A 22833-nucleotide genomic window follows, 5' to 3' on the forward strand; every position below is an offset into this window, starting at 1 on the left:
AATCTGACAGGGACCAGGAGCACTCAGAGGCCAGGCAGCTCTGCACACACAGCAGGCCAGCCACTGCTACTCCTCAGGGCCCGCGTGGCTGCCAGGGAGCCGGGCTACGTCCTCCTCATCCCTGGGGTGGATGCCCTGGCAGCGCGGGGAGAACAAGGCCTTCTGCTGGGGCGTGCTGCTTCGGGAAGAGCTCTCTCCCGGGCGGACGGACGCTCACCTGCAGCACCTGGGGGTACTCGTAGACCTGGTGCTCGCGGCAGCGCCTGCGCACCCAGGGGACGCCTTCTGACAGGTTGGTGCACTTGTCCAGCACTAGCACCGACTCCGCGTGTTTGGCCTGCAGGGCTTCCAGGTCTTCTCTGTACTCGGCGTGGACAGCCATCTGAGAGGACAGTAGGAAGTACCGCCGGGGACTGCAGGAGAGCAAGAAGCGTGACTGGAACGTTGCCACCGGCCCGCCGGTCAGGATACGACACACTCGGACATTCGACTTAGGGCAAGAAGTGGGTTCTCAGGGGTCTTCACAGGTCTCGATTTTCTAGGCAATCGCACTCTGCAGCATTGCTCAGTATAGACAGTTATTATACACCATGAGAACGTGCCGTCATGAAGATCTGACTGGGGAGAAGTTCTTCAGGTTTTGAGGAAATGCTTATAATATGCCAAGCTCGGAGAGCAAGCAAGAAATCCGTGTGTGTGTGTGTGTGTGTGGAAAAAGAGAAGCTGAATGGCTGACTATTTGGAAGAAACACCAACGTGTTACCATGAGTCATGGCTGAGGTATCTAACGTGAAAAGGAACTGAGAGCTGGCTGCATCCGTCAGATCCGAAGAGAGGGGAACAATGGGCAGCACCAGGGGTAAAACCTGAAGAGGTGAAGGACTGCTTCCGGCTGCCGAATGGCCTCCTTGGGCTACGGAGGTGCTGCAGGAAAGACAGCCCCCATCCCCTAGGCCACCCGCACACAGAAGACTGAATTGGTGTTGAGAACAACGAGTGGAGAAAACCATCTTCACCAAAGGAGGGAACCAGTCTTAACATCTGGGTGGCAAGGATGTCTAAAAGAAAATAGAGTGAAGAAAGGATTTCCATGGGTCTACTGCCATTGAGATCTTCACAACAGACAAACACACGAACACAATTTAGTAAGCCAGAAGTTGAGGGGGAGTTCTGGGGGAGACCAGATGGTAAGGAACTCTCTCCTGGAAGGCAAGATTCCCAGAGGGCAGAGAGGTTACAGAGCATAAACACTACATAGGTTGAGGAACCAGTAGCATTCACCATCAAAGAAATGAATAATATAAAGCAGGTTCCAGGAAGAAGTGAAACACCCATCAGACCTTGAAGCAGTCCTCACATGAATCTACCCCCAACTGGTCTGAACCAGGGAAAGTTCTGGGGGGCAGTACCTCTCACAGACAATACCATCAGACAAGCGGATATGAGTCTGCACATAAGAAAGGACCAAAACCTATACTCTATGACTCCATCTCTCTCTCTTCCTTTTTTCCTTTTTTTCTTGCGCTGGGAGAAAGGAACAGTAATTTTTTTTAAGTTTCTTATACTTATTTGGAGGTTGTAGCTGAAGAACACCTTACCCATACATCCACAGCTGAAGAACAACCATTCTCTGACTGAAAAGGTCATCACGGTTTACTCAGCACTGAGCTTCAGGTCCCAAACACACAAAGCAGTGAGTGGAGAAGGGGAATGTTCCCCTTTCCAGCCTGCTCGTCTACAGAAACTCCAGAAAACACAGGAAGACACCCCACAGCCAGATGGCCTTCAAACCCTCAGAACCCTTTCTTCTGGTAATTTCTTTAAGCTGCTGAACTACAAGCAAAAGGTACTTCCCCGGGGCGCCTGGGTGGCTCAGTGGTTTAGGCCGCTGCCTTCGGCTCAGGTCATGATCTCAGGGTCCTGGGATCGAGTCCCACATCGGGCTCTCTGCTTGGCAGGGAGCCTGCTTCCCTCTCACTCTCTCTGCCTGCCTCTCTGCCTACTTGTATCTCTCTCTGTCAAATAAACAAAATCTTTGAAGAAAAAAAAAAAAAAAAGGTACTTCCCCCATCACAGTTAAGAAAGAAAGGGACTGGCACATTCCCTAAATCCTTGCTATCTAACAGCTATCTAAATTAAACTAAAATTCAGTTCCTCTGTCAGACCAGCCACATTTCAAATTCTCAATGGCCATATGTGGCTAGGGGACGCCTAATAGCAGAAATACAGATCGTTTCCCATCACAGAAAGGTCTGCTTGATAGAGCTACCCTTGATGGTCATTCAGACCCCAAAGACGGGGAAAGGTAAATGGAGATAGGAAAGACATGAAGTAGAACCCATCAGGGAGTCAGTCTGGATCAGCTGCGCAGACTGGTTCCTCTCATCCTGCACAATTTCCCCCTAAGTTATGATTTATTGAACAATATGCTGAATATTTACATCTAAAAGTAGTCCTTCTAGACACTGAAACAGACTCTTGGATTCTATTCCCTGAGCCTCAGCAATGTTTCTCTTGTAAAGCATTAATTCACAGAGGGATGCTGTGGTAATGGGAAGATCACACGTAAGAGCACTTGCAGGTCACCTTGAAGTGAATACCATCTCCCTTCAAAGTATTTCTGCAATCAAACTGGTCTGTTTAAACAAAAGAAAGCCTTAAGGCAAACTCACAAGACAAACAGGGTTTAAAACCACCTTACCAATGAAAGCTATTTGGAAATGAAGTAGACTGGGTTTTTTAAAATTTCAAATCAGAAAACTTCTCATTAACAAGTTATAATGAAATCAGCCATGCATCAAGTTAGGGCTGAACGACCTTAAAGGTCTTTCCAATTCCTAAGACACTGGTTCTGTGATGGATCTCATGGAGCACTGGTATTTGCTGGGTGTCTCTGGAGACTTTCTCTTTAAGTAGAGCTGCTAGCATAAAACTGGCAATGCTCTACACCGTCTAGAATAAGAACACACATGCCAGTACCCTGTGTAGGGGCCTATTTAGCCAGAGCAGCTCCATCCTGACCCTGCCCCACCCCCAATCAGGGAACTTACTTAAAAACAAGTCCGGGAAACCAGTCTCAAGTAACAAAGCCCAAATCCAAGGGTGGGTCAGGCCAGGTGGAAGTATCCAATCCGTGGGGGTTGCATACTGTCTCCTAGCTACCAAGGAGTATGGCCCCGCCCCTTGGGTGCCCTTTGGGCACCAATTCTGACCAAGGTGATAGGCTAGTTCAAATACGTACTATAGGGTAATCTGTAATTCAACTGGCCATTTATGTGTGACCTAGCAGGACTGTGCAGCTTTCTCTGTGCTACAATCTCATGGCCAGGCCCAACCACATGGCCTTTGCCCTTAAAAGCTGGTCTGTAAAGAAGAGAAAGGTCGCCTATTTGCAAGAGATGGCCCTGGCGGGTCAGTTTGATTCTCCATGCTTGGCGAGAAATAATGCTTTGCTTGACCTTTGCTTTGTATCAGTCTCGCTCCTTTGACCATGGACCCATTATTGGGGAACCCAATATCAGGAGGATGTCCCTATAGAAGGGCGCAGAGGATTGGAGTTCTAGAAAGAAAACAGTCATACTACAGGAGTGGGTGGGGCGAGAAATGGCCCAGCCAGAGTGCTGAAGCATTTCTAGGGTGAAGGCGTCTACTTGGGAAAGAGCTGGGAGGTGGCCCAATGCAGGGTATGAGAGCCCTGAAAGGGTACCCGAGGTTTCGGCACTGGGGGCAGGGGTAAAAGGAGCCATGGCAACCCAGGGGGACGCTGGAGAACAAGTGAGGTTAGGAGGGCATGTGGGAATCCCAGGACAGAGTGTTAGAGCCTGGACTGGCTGAGAAGGGTGCTGTGTGGTGCGGAGGGTGAGAGCAACGGTACCAGCACCCTAGTGTGGGGTGCTGGAAACCCAGAAGGCAGCGGAGGGTAAGTCTTGGGGCAAGTGGGGAAAATACAGCAGTGGGAGCACAAAGTGGGGGAGTCAGAGTCTGAGGGGAGATGCAGGCAGGGGCGGCAGGGTTGGTTGCGTACAAGAGGGCTGAGCAAATCAGTAGATATATTGAGGATAAATGAGAGCCAGATTGCTCCCTGTCGGAGAACAGAGCTACAAACAGGCAAAGGGCGGAGACCAGGACGTTCTGGTGCTGGATGGATCTGCAGATGGTGACATGAACTCACGGTTTTCAGTGTACACAGACAATATCAAGACTCTCCATCCACCCAGATACAGAGAGAAATACCGATGTTCAAGGCGCTCCTGGGGAAAGAAGGCCTCCAGCTGAGTCCCGCTGGTGAGAAACAAAGTTCTAGTTCAGACACTCGGCCGCCAGGATCCCTGGATCCCGACTCTACCGTTACTCTGTGTTCAGCATGACTGTGCAGGTGTGCACAGGAGTCTAAAAACGGCTCCCCCGGCTCGCACGCTCGTTCTCCCTGACCTGACAGATGGCTGACGGAGTGTGCCCATTTTAGTTTTAAGCAAACAAAGCTGTAAGGTGAATTTGTTTTTCTTTTAAGGGCTAAAATTACTAGCTAGGACTTTCATGTTTCCTCCCAGCTGCGCTGAAACCTAAGTTTAAGTAAAATCATGCTGAGAACTTGAAGTCTCCCTCAATAGCAACAGTGGTGAACTCCCGATTTGGTTCCTTTTAGAGAGACAATGACAAGAATTCCAGCTGAGCCCGGCGCAGCTGTGAGAAGAAGCTATCAATAGCAACAATCCTCAGCTTCCCATTGAAAAAAGATTGGGAGAGATTTAAAATAAAAATAAAAACAAAGCTCTCACTACTCTAAGAGCCCTCAAGAGATGTGGGAATTCCCTCAAAAAGCAGCTCTCACAAACAGCCACAAATCCAAAGGCCCAGCCAGAAGGTGACCCACACTGCCTCCTCCCAAGTGCCTGGAAAGCACAAGGAGTCTGGAGTCTGCCTTTGCCCTTTTTTCCCCTTTCTTCTTCTTTTTTACTTTCTGAGAGAAGGGCATGTGGTTTATAAAAGAAACACCAGGGCGCCTAGGTGGCTCAGTGGGTTAAGCCTCTGCCTTCCGCTCAGGTCATGATCTCAGGGTCATGGGATCCAGTCCCGCATCCGGCTCTCTGCTCAGCAGGGAGCCTGCTTCCCTCTCTGTCTCTGCCTCCCTCTCTGTCTCTTCCCTCCCAGCCCTGCCTCTCTGCCTACTTGTGATCTCTGTCTGCCAACTAAATAAATAAAATCTTAAAAAAGAAAAAAAAAAAAAAAACATCACAACCTCAGGGCCGAACTGCAAGCTGGAGGGAAGCAGAGTGTGGGTCCAGCCAGTAGCAGAAATCCACTGACCCACCAGCAGAGGGACGCGGGCGCCCCAGGCAGTCCCTCACCACCCGCCCCCTCTCTACAGATTTACTGGTCTTCCGCCCAGTTACTGCATGGAGAACTTCAGAGCCTGAGACTTCCCGTGATCTAGTTAGAGATCTTAATTTCAGTCTAATGATACATAAAAACTAGGGAGATTAAGTTACTAAGAAAATGCCACCACCACGGCAGTTTCAATCTTTGGAAGAAATCGCCTGAAAATAATTTTTACTGTTCAGAGGCAGTTTGTTCTCCTGTTTTAACTGAATCTTTCCTTTTCAGTGGGTATTTTCCCTACATCACATCTGAAGGGAAGGAATAGTCCTAAAGCGATTAGCCTTAGCGAGAGTTGGATTATACTAGAGATTAGATAAGAAAGAGACTAGAGTTCAAGCAGTCTTCCGACAGAAACGCCCAGAGGCCACCAAGCTGAAGGGAGGCCCTGACCCTCCCCTGCTCCCTCAAAGCCTGACCTGGGCTTCCTCCACCCCAACCTCCTGTCAGGGGGACCCAGCAGTTCTCTGATGCACCCTGGGTACTGCTGAGGTTTTGGGGCTCCCCTGGCCTCCACCCTTTAGATGTCAGGAGCCTTCCATGCAAAACAGCGCTAGCACAGCAGGTCCGACTGCTCTCGTCTGCAAGGCTGGCTCTCGGCTGGTGTATGGGAACTTCAGTTTTAGGGGAGCTCCTACCCTCCCCAGAACTAGTAAGAGTGGCTGCTGTGCCCAAACCGTCTGTACAAACAATATGGTTTATGTTGAACATTCTCTTTCCTTCTGAAAATCTGAAACGTTAGTACACGCCAAGCAGAGACTGTGCGTGTGATTAGTTCCTGATGAAAACTGGGGGCGCAGAGTCTCTGATGAGTGCCCTGGTGAGCAACAGTCCATACACACTGTCACCACTCGTTGCTGAGGGAGTTAAACACATCCCGGGTGACTGTGTGACGCCACTAGGAGAGGACCTTGATGCCTGCACCCAGTTTCCTTGGACTCCATCCCGTGTACCTTGTCCCTTTGCTGACTATGCGTTGTCCCCTTGTGCTTTAATAGATCATAGCCATGAGTGGGACTATATGCTAAGTCCTGAGCTTCTTGGCAGATCACTGAAACTGGAGGTGGTCTCGGGGACCCCTGACACACACACCCCCAAACTCACTACAGTCTGTATATTGCCAAATATCCCTAGGGAGACAAAAATCAACCCCTTCCCCTGTTGAGAACCACCAGCCTAGCAATGCTTGGTCCTAACAGGCCTTCAATAAAGGTTTGATCTGAACTTCAGTGAACTTAAACAATTTTCAGAACAACTTCAGGGGGGAAAAAAGCAAAAGGTTCAAAGACAACTTTCAAAAATCACACAACTGACTTAAATTTAAGTACATGTTCACAGAAGGAGCAAGTAGAGAAATAAAATCTTTTTTCTAAGTTCAACTGACTTTTCCCGACCATTGTAGTTTTATAATATCTACTATAATGTATTTATATTATAATATCTATTATATCTAGTGCTCCGTAAATATGCCAAACTAAGATCCTAGATATGCGACAGAAACTTGTACTTCCCCAAAGGGTACCAGCTGGGCTCACTCAAACAGGTCACCCTTTCTCATTACAGAAAGCTAGTCTCAAAACAGCACTGGGGCTAAAATTAACAAGTCAGGAACCAAGTGTTGGCGAAGATGCAGAGAAAGGGGACCTGTCTTACACTGCTTGTGGGAATGCAAGCTGGGGCAGCCACTCTGGAAAACAGTATGGAGGTTCTTCAAAAAGTTAACAAGAGAACTACCGTACAACCCAGCAATTACACTACTAGGTATTTTATCCAAAGGATACAAAAATACTGATTTGAAGGGGCCCGTGTACCCCAATGTTTCTAGCAACAATGTCCACAACAGCCAAACTATAGAAAGAGGCCAGATGTCCATCAACAGATGAATAGATAAAGAAGATGTGGTATAGATATACAATGAAATACTATGCAGCCATTAAAAATTGAAATCTTGCCATTTGCAATGGCATGGAGGGAACTAGAGTGTATTACACTGAGAAAAGTAAATCAATCAGAGAAAGAAAATTATATGATCTTACTCATATGTGGAATTTAAGAAACAAAACAAGGGAGCACAGGGGAAGGGAGAGAGAAATAAAACAAGATGAAATCAGAGAGGGAGATAAACCATAAGAGACTCAACTATAGGAAACAAACTTGCTGGAAGAGAAGGCGTTAGGGGGATGGGGAAACTGGGTGATGGGCATTAAGAAGGGCACGTGATGTAATGAGCACTGGGTGTTATATGCAACTGATGAATCACTGATCTCTACCTCTGAACCTAATAATATATGTTAATTAACTGAATTTAAATTTAAAATTTTTAATTAAGAAAAACACAGTATTGAACTATATCTTTTTCTCCAGTGTCTTCTGTAAGAATTATTTTGTATTTTCATCTTGATGATGATCAAAAGAAAATCAGTACAGGCATATTTTTGTTCATATTTAATGATAATACTGCTTAAAGTTTTTCAACGTCCAAGTTTGTATTTAGTGGGCTAATGGGAAGAGAGGAAGACTTAAAATGTAAATCATGTACAATGATAGCACAGTAAAATGCTAACTGTAGTACCTACGTGATGGGTATACAAATATTCACTGTACTGTCAAATTTTTTAAACACTGCTGTCTGGCTTTAAGATCTTTATAATTTACATTATAATTTTATAAACTTATAAATTATAATTTTATAAATTTTATAATTTTTATAGTGAAATGGGGAAAAAAATCTGTATCAGATGAAGATAAATGATGTCACAATATGCTAAAGGGAAGCACCCTAGTCACTCAAACATAAAAAGTGGTAGAAAGAAGTACATCATCACTCCACAGGCAAACAGCATAGGCATGCCAAACCCCCAAAACCACAATTAATTCTATATTCACCTTAAAAGACACAATCCAGTTTCAAAGAAAAAGCCTCAACTATCATATTGTTAATGTGAATATTATTAGTTTTGTACATTTCTTTGCATTTAATTTGTAAATCTGTTTTAATTCTGAAGTCATATAAGCACCAAGAGTTTAAATTGTTTTTTACCTGTACTTACTCAAGTTGCATTATTTAAAAAGTAGTCAAAATTCAAGGGACCTTAAATAGACCAAAATTCAAGGGACCTTGAATAGACCAAAATCTTAAAAAAAGAACAAAATTAGAGGACTCACATTACCAATTTAAAAACTTATTACAAAGCTACAGTAATCAAGATAGTGTGGTACTGGCATAAGGACAAACACACAGACCAATGGAACAAAATTGGGAGTCCAGAAATAAGCCTAAATACCTATGGTCAGTTGATTTCTAACATGAATGTTAAGATCATCCAACAGAAAAAGAACAGTCTTTTCACCAAGTGTTGTTAAGACAACTAGATATCCAAAGGTAAAAGAAGGAAGTTAGACTCCTACCTCACACCACATGCAAAAATTAACTCAAAACAGGGGTACCTGGGTGGCTCAGTCGGTTAAGTATCTGACTATTGGTTTCGGCTCAGGTCATGATCTCCTGGGTCCTGAGCTCAGGCCCCACACGGGGCTCTGTGCTCAGCAGGGAGTCTGAAGATTCTCTTCTCCCTCTGCCCCTCCCCTGACTCCTGCTCTCTCTCGCTTTTTCTAAAAGAAATAAGTAAATCTTTTTTAAAAAATAACTCAAAACAGAGCAAAAACCAAAATCTAAGAGCTAAAATTAAAGCATTCGGAGAAGAAACCACAGATTTAAATTTTGTGATCTTAGATTGATCAAGGATTTCTTATTTATGACACTCAAAGTACAAGGAAAAATAGGATAAATAGGTAAATAGAAAGGAAAAATAGATAAATCAGACTTCATCAAAAGGAGAAACCTTTGTGCATCAAAGGACACCATCAAGATAGTGAAAAGACAACCTAGAGGATGGGAGAAACTATTTGCAAATCATACAACTGGTAAGCATCTAGTAAGTAAAATACATAAAGAATTCTTATGACTCAACAAAACCAAAACCCAATATTTAAAAAAAAAAAAGTAGATGATAAATAACCAAAGTAACCTGAAAAAGAAAAACAAAACTGAAGGCATCACAATTCCAGATTTCAAGCTCTATTACAAAGCAGTAGTAATTAAGACTGTATGGTACAGGCAAAAAAAAAAAAAAAACAGACACATAATCAATGGAACAGAATAGAAAACCCAGAAATGGACCCACAACTTTATGGCCAACTCATCCTTGACTAAGCAGAAAAGAGTATCCAATGCAAAAGATAGTCTCTTCAACAAATGGTGCTGGGAAAACTGGACAGCAACATGTAGAAGAATGAAACTGGACTGCTTTCTTACACCACACACACAAATAAATTCAAAATGGATTGAAGACCTAAATGTGAGACAGGAATCCACCAAAATCCTAGAGGAGAACACAGGGAGCAACCTCTTCAACCTTGGCCATAGCAACTTCTTACTGGACACGTCCTTGGAGGTAAGGGAAAGATAAACAAACACTTCCCCAAAGAAGACAAAGAAATGGCTAACTCTCTCTCTCCCCTCTCCCTAAAATAAATAAATAAATCTTTAAAAAATAAATACTCCTACTGGAGTAATATTCTTTTTTTTTTTTAAAGATTTTTATTCATTTATTTGACAGAGAGAGAGATTGAGATCACAAGTGGGCAGAGAGGCAAGCAGAGAGAGAGGGGGAAGCAGGCTCCCCGCTGAGCAGAGAGCCTGATGTGGGACTCCATCCCAGGACCCTGAGATCAGGACCTGAGCCGAAGGCAGAGGCTTTAACCCACTAAGCCACCCAGGCGCCCCATGGAGTAATATTCTTTAAAAGAGTAAATTTTATGGTGAATGAATATATCTCAATTTAAAAAATAACAAATCAAATCAATTCTGGAAGTCCACTAACAGAAAAAGCCAGAAAGCAGATCTAGGCAATAAGTTCATGAACTGTCCATCTCTCTTAGTACTTGCCTAACAACAAAAAAAATGTTTCAATCTCACCTTATGTAAATAACAAAATCTGTTACATCTAAAGTAGGTTTCAGAATTTGTTACCAGGCTACACAGCAGGAGACACATACACAGGAGAGAAATGTCTTCACTTTGGAAAAGTTCTCTTATTTCTCCAAGAACCCATAAAGGCTTCTTTTTTAAAAAAAAAAGATTTTATTTATTTATTTGACAGGGAGAGATACAGCAAGAGAGGGAACACAAGCAGGGGGAGTGAGAGAGGCAGAAGCAGGCTTCCACTGAGCAGGGAGCCGGATACAGGGCTCCATCCCAGGACTCTGGGATCATGACCTGAGCCAAAGGCAGACACTTAATGACTGAGCCACCCAGGCGCCCCCCCCCCCCCCCCCCCCCCCCGCCAAAGGCTTCTAAGGGGAAGTCTTGGATGCTTGCAAACTATTTCCTTAAGACTCATTTCTGAGACCAAATGCTGTGTGTGGATTTTTAAATCTCACCTTGTATGATCTTTCTAGTGTGGCAATATGCAAATCAGTCACCTTCATACGTAAGCACACGGCACACAAGAGTACCATCATCATCACCACATCTGTTTAAAGCTTACTGAGATTCTCACCATGAATTAGCGCGATTTCAAACAGACTACATCAAAAAAAGGCTAGACAAGATGCCCTGCACACCCAAGCTGCCAGCCCTTTTCACTTATTCACTCACATGTCAACAATACATGTGACAACATGTGACAGGCACTGCCAACATGGCAGTTAAAAAACAGACCTGGGGGCACCTGGGTGGCTCAGTCGGTTAAGTGTCTGCCTTTGGCTCAGGTCGTGATCCCAGTGCCCTGAGATCGAGCCCTGCACCGGGTCTCTGCTCAGCAGGAAGCCTGCTTCTTCCTCTTCCGTCCATACTCAAGCTCACTCTCTCTCAATTTAATAAATAAAATCTTTAAAAAACAAAAAACAAAAAACCAGACCTGGCACTAGCCTTACTGCAAAATCCAAAATCCCAAGCAAAGAGGCTGTGAGCAAGTCATTACACCGTGGCCCAGTGACTGGTACAGTAGGAGAAGTGGAAGCTGCTATGGGGGTATAACGCAGAAGAACCACTCCGGGGCTTAGCAAAGTCCCCCTAGAGTGAGAAGTACTCAAGTTCAAACCTAAAGGACAAGTAGGTCATCAGTCTGATGAAAATGAGGAAGAAGACTTCCAGACCACGGAAAGATTTTACAGCCCAAAAAAAACCCGAGAGAGCAATGCTCTTTCTAAAAACTAAAAGTGGAGTAGGGGAAAAGCTAGAGATGGAAAGAATGGTCACGTGCCAGTGGGTCTTGAAAGACATTTTAAGGGGTCTGGGCTTTATCCGAAGGGAAGTGGGTAATCAGTAAAACCCGGTTGTGGGAGCAGCAAGACTAGAGCAAGGAAATCAAACAGGGAGCTGTTTCCAGGATCCAAGGGAGAGATGACAGTAAGCTGGTGTCAGGCAGGGGCAGAAGAGATGGAGAAGAAGGCAGATCTGAGAAGTATTTAGGAGGGACAATCAAAAGGAAGTGAGGGAGAGGAAGGAGTTAAGGACATCCCAGGGATTCCAGATCTGGAAAGCTGGGTAGCCAGCACCATCCCCTCACTGAACCAGAGAAAACTGAAGGAGAAACTGGGGTGGGATGGGGTCGGGCGGGGGGGGAGGTGAGGTGGGGAAGACGGCAGACTCCAAGCCCCAGGCCTGTAACCGAGGCTTCGGCTCTGGACACCGACAGCACAGCCCTCGTCGGCACCTTATAGTGCACCTGGTTGGCGGGATGTCCCTTACCCTGGTCCTTTCTCCGGAAGGTCCACCTCTGCCGACAGCGGACTGTACACGGGAATGCTGACATCGTAGCCTTGCCGGTAAGTCCACGTAGAAAAGCCACCACCGGCCAACAGAGCCCTGAAAGCAAAGGGTTTTGTCAAACAATGAGAAAGAAAGGTCTTCATTTTGAGAAGCTCCAAAGGAAGGGAGAGGAGTACCCGGGTCTGTAATAATACCAACAGAGGCCTGCTTCCTGTCTCCTGTCTCTGAAGACATCGCGCTCTGTGTTTCACACCCAACACCTCCCGGACATCAGCTGCATGCGGTCCCTGAGTTGGCAGCCTTCTTCTGGGGCCTAAGCGGTCTTCCCTTCTTTTCCATTTTTTTAAAAACACATCACAGCCCAGAGGCCACCCTGTGAACAGCCCCTCTGCTACCTTATTCAGACCCCATTCAGTTCTTCCCCAAGTCCCACCCCACTCTGCAACGCTCACACCAGCGGGAACAGACGACAGGTCGGCATGGGAAGCCCGGCTGGGGCAGTCGCTCCCTGACCCTCTGGCCTGAATCTCAGGCGACAGTGGTCACAGAAAGCAGGGGTGACAGCAAAACATCTCATCCAGTGCTGCGCACGCCTCCTCCCGACCCCCCGCCCTGGGCAGGTCTCTCCCGTGTCGTCCAAGGGCTGTCCCCCAGCTCTCGCCTCCACTGCAGCTCCTCAGTCCCCGCGCAGGAAGCAGGAACCCAGGATCGGACCCTTAGTGCCTCGCCTGCACTTTGCATGCACAGCTTTATTCTCCTCAATCGGAAAGCTGTGAACACACTGCTTTAATTGGAGCCAGCAAGTAATACAGTGACACTTCATCAGAGAAAGGAAGCAGATGGAGATCACTCCAATTTTTACTGTTATTCTGTCCCCAGGGTCCCAGATCCATCAAAATCACTTACTGGGGCTGAGTTTTGCCAGTTCCACACATCGTACAGTCTGAGCCAAAACGTCTGAACTGAGAAACCACATTTTTTGCAATATTGATTGCTACCAATCCTCTCCCTGCCCTGTTGACAACCTCCATGCCATTTGAACATGACCAGTTTAAGTTCAAAGATTTTCCAACCACCCCTGGAAATCCCAATCTGTTTGTTTAAGCTCTCTGAAACCAAGAACTGGTTAGTGAGGTAATGTGCAGGCTAAAGACCTCTCCAGCTGCCAGTCTCCTCTGTAAAACTTAGTGACTCTCCTTAGTACCAGCATACGGTCTGATTTTTCCTGATTAGCATTCAGCAATCAATCCATCCACCACCAACTTGGGCCGATTCCATGACAGCAAGCAGACTGCAGGGGAACCCGTGACCTCTGTGCAAAGAAACAATCACAGATCCAATATACAGGCACCAAGCCGCCCCCGTGAGCCAGGGTGGGGGGTGACGAGGCAATTACACCCATAGCCACAGAGCAGAGGGGAGCGCACATGGGGCAAGAAAGGAAGCAGGTGCGTATCACACCACCTTGTACTGTAATTCTGTCCCTGGGGCCCCAACTTTACTCTGTTCCTGGAAAGCAGGGTGGGGGTTATGCACCAGGAGGAGGAAAGCATGCAAATGGAAGCAGGTCTTGTGTCACAGATCAACACTCAAGATCTCTACTTACAACCTCGGCAAGAGCCGGGACTGTAATTAGCTAAAAAGACCTCACACCAGCCCCGCTACTGGCAAGACTTGGACTTCAAGTCCCTGTATCTTCTTCTGCCAATGACTCCATAACATGCTAACGGAGACAACAGTGTGAGCTTCCCTTGCTCTACAGAGCACGTGTTTTGCGTTGAGTGAAAAGTGCCTTTCTGAAAAGCACATTTTGTTTTCCTATTATGTATCCCCAAATCAGAGATCAGCTCCAAAGCTGCAAGAGACTGAACAGAAAACTTGCAGCTAAAAAAAGCATTAATCTGATCATCAGACTTATGCCAGGTCAAGTGTTATGTCACTCGAAGTGTCCTCCGCATGTTGCCGGCCTTCTTGACCCTAGGACATGTCCTCTGTCACGGAGGCCTCTGCACGGCCTCACGCACTCCACCATCCCTGCTCTGGGCTGTCCTCAGTTGTTCTCCCAGTCCTCCTCCCATCTGAGTGTCCACAGCGCCTAAGCACAGCTTGTCTGTAAGCTCATCCTTTGCTTTCTTTTGAACCATGCATGTAATCAGGCCGGCAAACTCCTCAAATGCAAAGCTTCAAATTTCGCAAAAAAAAAAAAAAAGCTAACCAATTCTATTAGTCTTCCTTATTTGTTTACTGAATCAAACAAATAGAAAAAAATATGTATGAGACAGGTAAATCTAAACAGTGGCTAGATATTTGGGGATATCAGATTCCTATTTTTTTCATGAAATTTGATTTCAATCAGTGATTCAAAATTTGATTTCAATCAGTGATTCAAAATTCACAAAATTTTGTGAAAATAGCAGTATAATTATATTTTTTAAAAATCCCTTATTGCAGGGGAGGCAAACCATAAGAGACTATGGACTCTGAAAAACAACCTGAGGGTTTTGAAGGGGTGGGGGTGGGAGGTTGGGGGAACCAGGCGGTGGGTAATAGGGAGGGCACGTATTGCAAGGAGCACTGGGTCCCTTATCGCAGAGAGATTCAAATGGAAATATTTACAGGTGTAATGATATAATACCTGTGATTTGCTTCTAGATAACCTGGTGGGGGATGGGTAGGAGTACAAATGAGCGGAGACCAGCCCTGAGTTGATAAGTACCAAGGTCGGACAGAGAGACAAGGGTTCACCTTACTAATCTCTTCTTTTACACCCGTTCGAAATTCTCCATAACAAGTTAAATAAAACTCACATGAAGTAGAAATCTGTGAGAGATATGTACAAAGAAACAATAACAAAAATTGGCATAATAATATTGCAGAACATATAGGAGAAAACAAAGATTGGTAAAATAAGGCACTGAAGAGGTATAATTTGCTCCCACTTAAAATGGGTGTGCGCGCACACGTGTGTATATGTGTATATACTACAGACATATGCACACACATATTTATACATGTTTGTGTATAAATCCATGGAAAAAAGGCTAGAAAAATACATAGTATTTGAGGACAGTAATGACTTTTCAGTAAGGAATGAAAATAGAGGAGGATTTGAAGCATATGTTTATATTTTACTCTTTATATGCTCGTACATTGTTGCAATCTTGTACAAAGAAAGTATACACGTATCATGTGTAGGATTTTTAAAAATTGGAAGGGAAGTAAAAATAGATTTAAGTAGCACAAAAGATATATATGCTGAGCAGACATTTCCTTCTGTCCTGACCGTTTCATGTCCCCGAGTAAAATCATCCTCAAGCAATCAGACTTCAGCAGACCCTTGAAGCAGTCTAATCTGGCCTGCCTGCTTTCTAATTTCCAAATAATCCGACAGACAGCTCTTGCTAAAACCGTTCTGTCCTCATGGTTCTTGCCTCCTTTGAATCCAGGAACAAGGACAAAAGATACAAAAAAGGATAAAAAAAAATCTACTCTTCCCTCCAACCAGAAGACCACCTAGGTTTCAAAACGAAATTTCCCACATGCACAGACAAAGGAGGACTGCACAGTGATTCATTACTTGCCATAGTATTGCCTATAATCACTTACAAAAATACATGCACAGGGAAAAAGATTTAACCTTCCTGATCCTTAACACCTAACCACTAGCCAGAACTCAAACTTCTGCCTGAGTACTTGACACGTTCCCACAGAGAAATGAAACCCCATTTAACACGTGCACTTGATAAAAATAAAATCCTTCTCCCATGCAAATACATATACCAAAATGTCAGCAAAAAGTGAAATGTCCCAAACAGAAATAAGCCCTTCTCAAAATAAACCCAGAACAGCAGGTGAAGACACGACATTCCTAACAGCTTTTTCTTCCCTTCTCTGTTCCCTGAAGTATTTCACTTCCCCAGAGCAACCAAATCCATAAAACAGTAGCCCAATCAGGAACGTTGGGGCTGCTAGGGCTCACCTTGTGTTTGGCTGGTTTCTATAGAATTTGTGTGGCCCAACTGCCCTCTATTGGCCAAGATGCTTTCTACACCGAAGGTGGGGTGGGGGGTGCAGGGGCGGGGAGCACCTGGAGTGCAGGTCTCTTCTAGTGATAATTGTATTTCCAGACACAAACACAACACTGACCCTACATAATTACTTAAGGCAAAGAGGGCTTGGATTTAATCTTGCAGGGAAAAGTAGTACCAAGTGTAGATTTTCATAAATGATGGTGTCAGCCTTTGTGGGCTGAGAACACCACGGGCCTCAAGCTACTCTGTAACCAGTAACACGGATTTTAAGAGTGAAACATCAACTGTAATAAAATGACTTGTGAGTGAGTTCTGATGTCAGCTTACAACACTGCTGTACCCTGAGTATCGCCCGGGACCCCCATCTTCGGCCTCACTCTTCTGCTCTCCTCAAAGCCTTGAACCCAGTACTAGGAGAGGAACCGCACTCCACTCCTGTGCCTCCTGGAAAGCCTCAGGCCCAAGCAGTTCAGTCGATGTTGAAAAGGGCTGGTAAACAGAGTGAGCAGACTCGGAATCATAATCCTGGGATCCCAATCACGGCACACCCCACGTGCTGCTTGGAAGGTTTTGTTAGGAAGAGAGGAAGGAAAGAAGGGAGTGGGGGCCAGGAGAGAAGGGAAGGGAGGATGGAGGGAAGGACCCTACTGACCGAGGCAATGTCGAGTAAATGAACCAGAGTGCCCTCATTCCCCCAACATGACAGGCTGTGGGTGTCACTGCCACACCTCCGCGTCCCCTTCCTACAGCAAGCTATGGCTCTACTTTTCGCAAATGCTCCCAAATTTGGACAGAGCCGACACAAGGCTCAAAGTGGGCCTTGTGGGTGGGGTGCTGCACTAAGGAGAGCAAAACCCAGACCGAAAAAAAAAGATTTTTTAAAACACTGCGCTATAACATAAGTTCTAGCTGGTGCTCCCCAACAGAGTAAAGCAGGTCCAGTCTCACCACTTCTTCGTCTCAAGGAGGGAAATGCCTAGAACATTTTAACAAACAATTCTGACTGCACAGTCTATCCCACTAGGCTTAGACACAGGACTTCCCATCAAAGAAAGGGTCTTGCATTTCCTTAATCCTCAGAACCCCATCACAGCGACAACCTCAAATACACTCACCTGTCTCTGGGGACATCCAGAGCCGTGTTGTAATCTGGGGGACCTCCAGGCAGCATGTTGAATAGCAGGTGGTTTGTACCTCGATCCCACCTAGTAAGAAATGAAACATGGGTGGGAATTCACCATCAACCGTGAAGAAACAGAAACAAGAGTCAGTTACTGGAAGACAAGCCACAAGTATCCCCAACCCTAAACAGGGCCACTTCTCAGGGCTGCAAAGAGAATTCCTAGAAATCTCAAGAGTACACCAGGAACTAGCCTGGCTCCTGGAAAGAAAAAACAGGTGGATATGTCCTTGGAGCTTGGCCACTACAGGCATGCCTGGGACAATGACAACCTGAAAACGATCTGAATGTTCACCACTTGGTTAAAGAAACAAAAAAGGAATACAGAAGGCTGCCTGAGTACATCACAGAACATGTGTAAAATGGAAGGCTGTACAATCCTTAAAATTACATAGTAAACTAATATGAAATTATCTGGAAATATATTTGTAACATATTAGGAAAAAAGGCAGCCCAAGAGCAGAGAGTGTGTGATTCCACTTCTAACAAAACATATACACACACGTGCAAACGCATCTATGTCATACAAAAATGCATATATACATGCGTATATTTTATAAAACAAAAATGGCTGGGAAGCAACATCATTAAGGCAGCAACATGGAACGAATCTTACATGCTTCTTCTTGCTTACTTGTATTTTCAGACTTTTTACAGTGAACATGTAGTCTTACGTAAGTCATAAGGGGTGGGGGGAGATTTCAATGGAACAGGAAAGCTATGGGAAGATGAGCCATCCTTAGATTTTAAACTCTAAGACGGTGGGAGCCCCCAGCAAAAGTGAGGATGTCAAAGCGCTTTTCAGCGGTACAGAGGCGAGGGGCTTCCAGCCCTGGCTTCATGCTTCAAGCCGGTCACGCACACCCAGGCCCTCCCACGAGGAAAGAGACAGCAGCTGGAGGCCAGCTCTCAAGGAGAATCATGTCCTCTGCCCATCCTTCCCCTGAGCTCCCCGAAGACCCTGGCTCCCGTGCGAATGTGCTACGTACCTAGAGAGCTGGGCCAGCGCCTGAGCAGTCTCCTTAATGCGGAGCGTGTTCTGGTTAAGCACGTCGATGGACGGGACAAACAGGCAGGCCCGGCTGATGTCATCGGTATAGTAGTCACTGTCGGAGATGGCCGTGAGCAGTTCGTTGTACTCCCGGGAGATGGTGTTGCTGACTGGGACACCAGAGTCATCCACATACTTCTTCAGAGAGTAGATATACACCTTGATTTTGTTCTTGGGGTTGAATCCACAGCGGTAGACATCAAAACACGTGTGCATTCTGCAGCTGAGATCGCCGCGCTCGGGGAGGGGGCTACCGGCTGGCAGCCTGACCACGGGCACGTCGCGGACACTGCGCTTCTCCACGTTCCAGTCACTGGAGGACTCGATGGAATGGGGCCAGAACTGAAACACGCCGGTGGCAATGAGGCCCAGCAGGACGACGGAAAAGAGGGTGATGTAGTAGATTCGGTGCTTGGTCTTCATTCTTGGGATGAGGGCAGGACCCCGGATATTGTACTTGACTGACGCACACATAATGACACAGACAGCCTCTTCCTCCCACTCCTGGTTCCGGGGGACAGACACAAGAAAAATGAATCAGTTAGGGGAGCGAGCCACCCCTGAAAGGACTGTTTGATTTTCAGCATACCTACTTCTTTCCCTGAAGCGGTTTGAGGAATAATGAAAAGGGATTTTTGACCTTTCTTGTATATACAAATATATATTCATGTATTAAATGTGCGCTATATGCCATGTTTTGTATTTAATACTGTACATACTCAATACAAATATTGATAAGTGTGACTATATCCTATAAATATGTATTAGATGAAAGCATAGGTCATAAATGTGTGGGGCCTAGGAAGACGGGCGCTGACCAAAGCAGAAAATCAAAAGTAGAATAAAGGTAATTGTTTTGTTTTTAAACCCGTGCCTAACGTATGGGGCGCCTGGGTGGCTCAGCCGGTTGAGCTTCTGACTCTTGGTTTCGGCTCAGGTCATGATCTCAGGGTAGTGGGATCGAGCTTCACGGGCTCCACATTCAGCAAGAAGCCTGCTGGAGATTCTCCCCCGACTCTCTAAACAAATAAAAATCTTTAAAACAAACAAAACAACAAAAAAAAAACCACTTGCCTAACATAAACTGATGCTTCCACTAGACAAACTGACTTTTGGTGATTCTAAAATCTGTCTGCGTTCACTTATTCAGTCAACCCTGTGAGGAGCGAGCACCGACCATGCACACTATGCAAGAGACAAGGCAGAGAGCGAAGACTCCATCTTCCAGGAACATTTTTCTACTGAAGGAGGTAAGACAAAGCTATGGCAAAATGCAAAATGGAAAAATATCACTAGGAAAGTATCAGTAAGGTGCCAAGGACTATTGGTCTAGATAACTCTGTGATCTTTAAATAAAATACAGTGATGTTTCATAATAGAGATGACAACTGACACATTCAGATGGAAGGAAGGAAGGAAGAAAAGCTCAGGGAGACAGGGAGGGAGGGGAAGGTAGGTCAATGTGGTGGATGAGTTTCCAAAGACTGACGCCAACAATTCGTCACATCTTTGAATGCACGCCACCTGTCTAATAAGGTAGACTCTAGTTCTCTTCCCCCTGAATCTGGGCTGGCCTTGAGACTTGCTCTAACCGGAAGAATGTGGCAGAAATGACACTCTCGGGCTTTTGAGCTCAGGCCTTAAGAGACCTGTAGCTGCTGCTTTTGTCCTCTGGGAACCCGGCTGCCGTGCCATCAGGAGGCTGGGCCCCCAGCTGACAGTAACCTCAGGGAGGTCCCAAAAGAAAATGAAGAAAACACACACGAACCATCCCCAGGAAGAATCCTGGGCAAATCCATGGTAGTTATTGTTGTGAGGTCACTGGATTTGGGGTTGGGTTGTATCCGGCAATACCTGAATGGAACAGCCAATAAGCATCCCTGACCGATATAAAGAAGCTTCTTAGTCCTCCTCTCCAAATACGGACTTTCCCTGTAGACCACAGCTTCAGACCCTTACCAAACAAGCCTCTCCACTGCATGCCCAGATACCATGTGGGGAGGGCAGAGCCGTGGGAGAGTCCCACGTGTCACAGACTTGCCATGTCACTGCAGTAAGCTGCTTTCAGCAAGCCACATGTCAAAGTCCCAGCCTATAAAACAAACGGTCCCATTCTACTCGCTGGTCTTTCAGAAAAGCTATTAATAAAAAGGGAAATAACTGAAAAGTTCACAAACCATCTTCAAGGTTAGCAACCATGCTTATCTGGCTAAATGGCGCTCTCCCCCATCACTGCCCACACTGCCTAGGTGACAGGATACTGCCGAGCCTTGAACGCTGCAACTGCACCAGCTTTGGAGGCAAAATGTAAACAGTCATGAAAGATTTCAGCTTGTACCTCTTGCACCCATCAGCTGGAACATAAGAAATTTGTTTTCCACAGACTAATGCATGAAGGTGCATACATTTTTAAGTTTAAACATTATCATCTTTGGGGAACCCTACATCAACCATTCACATATGCTCATTGATTCCAGGACAGAAATATGGGCATGAGAGCCATTTCCTTATTTTTTTTTTAAGATTTTATTTATTTATTTGACAGGGAGAGATCACAAGTAGGCAGAGAGGCAGGCAGAGAGGGAGGGGGAAGCAGGCTTCTCACTGAGCAGAGAGCCCGATGCGGGGCTCGATCCCAGGACCCTGAGACCATGACCTGAGTCGAAGGCAGAGGTTTAACCCACTGAGCCACCCAGGTGCCCCGAGAGCCATTTCCCTTTTTCTGTCTTTCTAACAACCAGCCTGCCCCCCCACCAGTAGCTTTCTTGGCACGCTCTGTGTCTCTGTGGGAGCTAAAAGATAGGAAGCCTCAGGACAAATGCACGCAAAGAGCTGCCCACTCCATGGCGAGTTTGAACCCCGCAACAGGCTCTCCAGGTCCCTTTATCCCCTGGATCAGTGGTTCTCACACCCAAAGGGCAAATATCACAGAGGCAGCTTGTTAAACCGGAGTCCTTGGCCCCGGTGCGGGAGGTGTGTCCTAGCCCCTCTAGAAGAGAGTCACAGATGCAGGCATTTTAGCAGGCTCCTCAGTGTTTATTTTGAGCCATCCTCTTTGAAATATTGACTGAAATTAGACAAACTACCTTTTAACACAGTGGCTTTCACACTTTTTTTTTTTTAAACTAAAACCTACACGAAGAAATACATTTTATACTGTGACCCAATACAGACACAAGTGTGTGCGTTTGTATTTTAAATAACAGTTTCCCAGGGGCCCCTGGGTGGCTCACTTGGTTGGGCAGCTAGCTGACTCTTGATTTCAGCAGGGTCATGGTCTCAGGGTCCTGAGATGGAGCCCATGGCTGGCTCTGTGCTCAGCGAGGAGTCTGCTTCAGGATCCACTCTCTCCCTCTGCCCCTCCCCACTCGCATGCGCGCACTCGCTGTCTCTCTCTAAAGTAAATAACTACATCTTTTTTTTTTTTAATGTTAATTAAAAATAAAAGCTTCAGAAAACAATGTTTAACCTTAATATACAGTACTAGCCACAAAACATGTAACAAACACGGTATTTTTCTATTCTGTTATTCTACTGTGTTTTAAAAATGCTGGCCTTACCTACTAGATGAATTTTATCACCCAATAATGGGTGACCCACAGTTTGGAAAAAAAAAACTGATTTCATATATAACAAAACTGGGATTAATGGAAGAAAAATAGAATCTACAGGGGAGCTTACAAATGTTCATGAGTTACAGGCTACGAAAAACACACTACCACAACAAAATAAATCCAAATAGAAGGAAATAAGTAATAAACAAAAACCACAGTAATTAACTAATTAAAAAAACAGAAAGGATCAACAGGGCTAAAAATTGCTTTTCAAAGATTTTTTTTTAAAGATTTATTTTAGAGAGAGTGTACACGTACACAAGGGGTAGAGCAGAGGGAGGGAGTCACAAGCAGACTCAGTGTTGAGCATGGAGCCCAATGGGTTTGGCTTGATCTCACAACCCGAGATCGACCTGAGCTGAAAGCAAGAGTCAGACGCTTAACCAATCGCACCACCCAGGCACCCTTAAGAGTTGCCTTTTCAAAAAGGCAAATACAACTGACATTTGATATAATTCTGGTAGCATTAATCAAGATTAAGGGGGGAAAGCACAAATAAATATCTAAAATGAAAAGGGAAACATAACTCTAAATTCTGCCTGTATTTAAAAGATAACGTCAATGAACTTACACCAGTATATTTGAAAACAAACCTGAATAGCTGTTTAACATCAAAGAAACTGAATCAAAACTTTAAAAATCTTCCTATAAAGAAAATTCCAGGCCCAGAAGTTCAACGGCACACTCAAGAAATAAATCCAATTTTACACAAATTATTTCTAAGACCAGAAAAAAAAAAGGTAAAACACTCCCCAGCTTCTGTCAGGAGGCTAGTATAAAACCTTAATACCAAAATCCTACACGGG

General features: G+C 45.4%; 1 protein-coding gene across 1 annotated transcript in view; it reads right to left on the reverse strand.

The window, feature by feature from the left end:
- Window positions 1-22833, reverse strand: part of EXT2 (exostosin glycosyltransferase 2) — a 139933-nt gene that overhangs the window by 110595 nt on the left and 6505 nt on the right. Inside the window, exons 2-5 of the mRNA XM_046015693.1 lie at window positions 18352-18917; window positions 17298-17387; window positions 12131-12247; window positions 218-413 (exon numbers count right to left, since the gene is read on the reverse strand). Of these exons, the coding sequence (XP_045871649.1) occupies window positions 218-413; window positions 12131-12247; window positions 17298-17387; window positions 18352-18887 (939 nt within the window). The 5' untranslated portion in view covers window positions 18888-18917. The remainder of the gene's footprint in view (window positions 1-217; window positions 414-12130; window positions 12248-17297; window positions 17388-18351; window positions 18918-22833) is intronic.

The sequence above is a fragment of the Meles meles genome, chromosome 8 (assembly GCF_922984935.1).
Source record: "Meles meles chromosome 8, mMelMel3.1 paternal haplotype, whole genome shotgun sequence".
Lineage (NCBI taxonomy): Eukaryota > Metazoa > Chordata > Mammalia > Carnivora > Mustelidae > Meles > Meles meles.